General features: G+C 61.5%; 1 protein-coding gene across 1 annotated transcript in view; it reads left to right on the forward strand.

Annotated features, from left to right (window-relative positions):
* The window catches only part of LOC104991993 (phosphofurin acidic cluster sorting protein 2-like), a gene marked incomplete at its 3' end in the record, with an annotated part of 16,228 nt that overhangs the window by 831 nt on the left and 11,504 nt on the right, over positions 1–3,893 (forward strand). Inside the window, exons 2-3 of the mRNA XM_010844700.1 lie at positions 1,909–1,998; positions 3,283–3,408. Of these exons, the coding sequence (XP_010843002.1) occupies positions 1,909–1,998; positions 3,283–3,408 (216 nt within the window). The remainder of the gene's footprint in view (positions 1–1,908; positions 1,999–3,282; positions 3,409–3,893) is intronic.

Raw genomic sequence — 3,893 nt, forward strand, 5'->3', positions numbered from 1 at the left:
ACCCTGTCCCTACGGAACACTTGGCCCCTGGCAGGCCCAGGCCCCCTCGCAGCCGCCTCGCCCATCCTGCCAGCTCACCTCGGCGCCCGCGTTGCCGGCCTGACCCCACGCGGCGTCCTCCCTGGCTTATCCTCGGGCCTCCCGTCCCGCTGGGTCGCCTGCCTTTCAGTCTGCTCCCGGCTCATCTGCCACCCCCAGGCCCTCAGGGCACATGAGCTGCCCCACCGGCTGACCACTGTGGTCGCTGCTGCCCCTGCCCGCGTCCTTGCTGGGACTCCTCTTCACCTGGCACAGGCCTGTCAGTTGAGGGCCTGACCCAGACGGGCTCAGGAGTACAGGGAGCTTGGGGGCATGGCTGTGATGGACACAGGGGCGAGGCCAGGGGTGGGGAGTGCCAGGCCACGGGGGTGTCCTCCCTGTGAGCCTGGCGCGGTGCCCTCCCGCTGCGGCTCTGTCAGCATCTTCTCCGGGGCCAGCACCTGCTCCCGCCCTCACCCGTCTCTGCACCCCTTGTCCCGGTTGCACGCTGGGGAGCCGATGTCAGCCGCGGGGTGACCTCTGCTCGCCCGCCCAGCCCTGTGAGCCTGTCTCCTCGCGGTGCTCCCCGGACGCGGGGCTGAGCTAGTCCCGCTGTGTCTGCTTCCTGCACTCAGTGGAGCAAGCTCCCGAGGCTGTCTGCATTGGGACAGCTGTTTTTAAGATGATCCTATGGTGAACATCTTTAATCCATTTGGAACTTCATCTGGGCCAAGGTTTGAGGTCGGGACTGGGTGTTCTCTGTGGACCATCTGTCCACGTTATTGTGGCCATTTAGTGAATAGCTTTTCCTGTCAGGGGCCTCCCTGGTGGCTCAGCCAGTAAAGAAATCCGCCTACAATGCAGGAGACCTGGGTTCGATCCCTCGGTCGGGAAGATCCCCTGAAGAAGGGAAAGGCTACCCACACCAGTGTTCTGGCCTGGAGAATTCCATGGACTGTAGGGTCTGTGGGCTCGCAAGGAGTAGGACATGACTGAGTGACTTTCACTCTCACCTTCCCGGCCAGCCTGCAGGCTCCCTAGTGTGCTACCCACCGGGTCTGTCTCTGCCTCCATCCCTGGGTCCCTGGGTCTGGTTCCGGCTGGTGCTGCCCTCCCCGTCCTGCGGATGTGCTGCTGGGCTTCAGTCATTGACCACCTCACCCATTCTGCTGTGGGAGTCGGGGGAGGACACCCATCATGGTTCTGCCTTCCTGGGGACACGTGGCCTCTCGCACATCTGCTCATCCACCTTCATGTTCATCCCGTGAGTGCAGGGAGCTTGGCCGTGACCCATCTCAGTCTCGGCTCCTCAGGCGCTGGGACAAACCTGTAGAGGAGGTTGTCCAGTTGCTCAGTCGTGTCCAACCCTTTGTGACCCGATGGGCTGCAGCATGCCAGGCTTCCCTGTCCCTCACTCTCTCCCAGAGCTTGCTCAAACTCAAATCCATCAAGTCAGTGATGCCATCCAACCATCTCATCCTCTGGCGTCCGCTTCTCGTCCTGCCTTCAGTCTTTCCCAGCACCAGGGTCTTTTCTAATGAGTCAGTTCTTTGCATCAGGTGGCCAAAGTATTGGAGCTTCAGCATCAGTCCTTCAATGAATATTCAGGGTTGATTTCCTTTAAGATTGACTGGTTTGATCTCCTTGATGTCCAAGGGACTCTCCAGAGTCTTCTCCAGGACCGCAGTTCGAAGAAGGTCAAAGGATGCGGGCTGTTTTAAGGCTGGGGATAAACCCCCGGTGGTGCCTTTGGGAGTCACATGCTCAGGCCTCCCGCCCCCTCCCCGTCGGCAGCTCTTCCGCTGACACTTTGAAATGAACTGACTCTGGCCTTTGCCGTTTCGCTGCAACGTGCCCTCTTCTGACTCCGGCTTCCTTGTTCTGTGCCAGGGCTCCAAGCGGATCCTGCGGTCCCACGAGATCGTGCTGCCCCCTAGCGGACAAGTGGAGACCGACCTGGCGCTGACCTTCTCTCTGCAGGTGGGCCGCGCCCTCGCCCTGTGCCGGCACGGACTGCCCCTCTCCCACGAGGCGGGCTCTCCAGGGTTAGAAACGTGCTTGGGGTGTTAGGTCGAGTCTTTCCTCACATTCCCAAGATGAAGAGAGAGTGGTGAGGCCAAAATTCAGGTGCTCAGCTTCGGTCATCTCATCCGTGTTTAGAAGAGATGCGGGTCGGGGAGGGGCAGAAAGCAACTCGACATCTCAGACAAAAGGAGGCGGAGAGGGGGTGGGGCCGTGGACAGCCCGCGCTGTAAGTTCAAACCCCTCGGGTGTTCCGGGCTGCGCTGCTGGTGGGCTTTAGACCGGGACCCCCCAACCCTGTGTGAAACAGGGGTCTCCCAGGGGGGCGGGTGCTGGGCAGGCCAGCATTCCCCAGGCTCCTCCTCCGCCCACTTCTCTTTGCATAATTAAGACCCGAGTTGTTTGCATTCAGCCGGTGCAGTTCTGGCTGAGCACACCTGCTGCATTAGCATCAGTGGCTCCAAATCCCAGAAACCCCTGTCGCTGTGAGCCGTAAGATGGGGCTGTGCTGCAGCCAGTCTGCGAGAGCCCTGCCAGCCCGGCTACTGCCCGAGCCCCATGGCGCCTTCTGGGTTTTGTGTTGACTTTTCTTCGTGGGGGTGGTGGTGAGGAGAGTCAGGTTCTATTCTTATTTTATTTATTTATTTGGCCATGTCAAGTGGCTTCTGGGATCTCAGCTCCCCAACCAGGGACTGACACAGGCCCTCGGCAGTGAGAGCCAGAGTCCCGACCGCCAGGGAATGCCGCAGGAATCAGGCCTGTCGAGTGTAACTTCCAAAGCGTGCGGTCCGCTGTCTTCAGGCCTGTGGCTCCCCGGGCGTGGACGCGGCTGTGTCCCCTCCACCTCTGCCCCGGCGGAGCGCAGCCCGTGGCCCCCCGGCTTTTACAGTAGGCTGTTAGTTGGGACCCTTGAGGAAATGTGCACGTCTGCCCTGTGCACACGCGCGCACCAGTGTGCACAAGCGCCCCAGTCCTGGGAGCGGGCGTGGCCGCCTGGGCCCGGAGTGCTGGGTGGGCACGGCTCCCTGGACCGCCAGGCAGGTGCCCCGCTGAGCAGTTACCCCCGATGCATGGGCCCCTCCTGAGAGCCTGACCATGTGGCACATGTCTGCCACCAGTGGCCGTTCTTGTGACCACGGCCTGCGATGACCAGCGGGCCGGGAGCCCCCGGGCTCAGGTGCGTGATCCGTGGGTGTCGAGGGGCGTGGCCGTCTGTGTCACCGTAGCCCCCCTCCCCCGCAGTACCCCCACTTCCTGAAAAGAGAAGGCAACAAGCTTCAGATCATGCTGCAGCGAAGAAAGAGGTACAAGAACCGAACCATCCTGGGCTACAAGACGCTGGCGGCTGGCTCCATCAACATGGCTGAGGTGAGGGCGGTGGCCAGATGGCCTCCTGTGCCTCCTGGTGGGCAGGGCAGGTGGGGGCGCGTCCCTGCAGGCACCCCGCCCTCACTGCCCCCCTGAGCCTCCTGCCCAGCGGGAAGGAGGCTGCCCGGGTGGGTGGTGGGCCAGGGGCGTTGCCAGCCCCCTTTGTTAACATGGCTTCTTTGGTGACGGTGATAGGAGGCGCTGCTTTTCTCGAAAGCCTCATTTTCTTCCTTGACGAAAGAGCTGGCCGCCCCAGCTGAGTCCCCCAAATTAAAAAATAATCTGGTCCCTAAAACTCCAGCATTAGGCTGGATTTGATCAAATGACTGCAAAAACAGCTTCTAAAACGTGGAGGCATTCATCCGCTGGCTTGTCCTGACAAGGCCCGTCTAGTGAACTGCTTGGGCACCTGGGGTCCTGGTGGGGGGCATAGGCCGGTGCCAGGCGGGGGTGGGGGGCTCTGCTGCCCAGAGAGAGGTCTGCTT

This window comes from Bison bison, unplaced genomic scaffold (genome assembly GCF_000754665.1).
Source record: "Bison bison bison isolate TAMUID 2011002044 unplaced genomic scaffold, Bison_UMD1.0 scf7180017848210, whole genome shotgun sequence".
In the NCBI taxonomy this organism is placed as follows: Eukaryota; Metazoa; Chordata; class Mammalia; order Artiodactyla; family Bovidae; genus Bison; species Bison bison.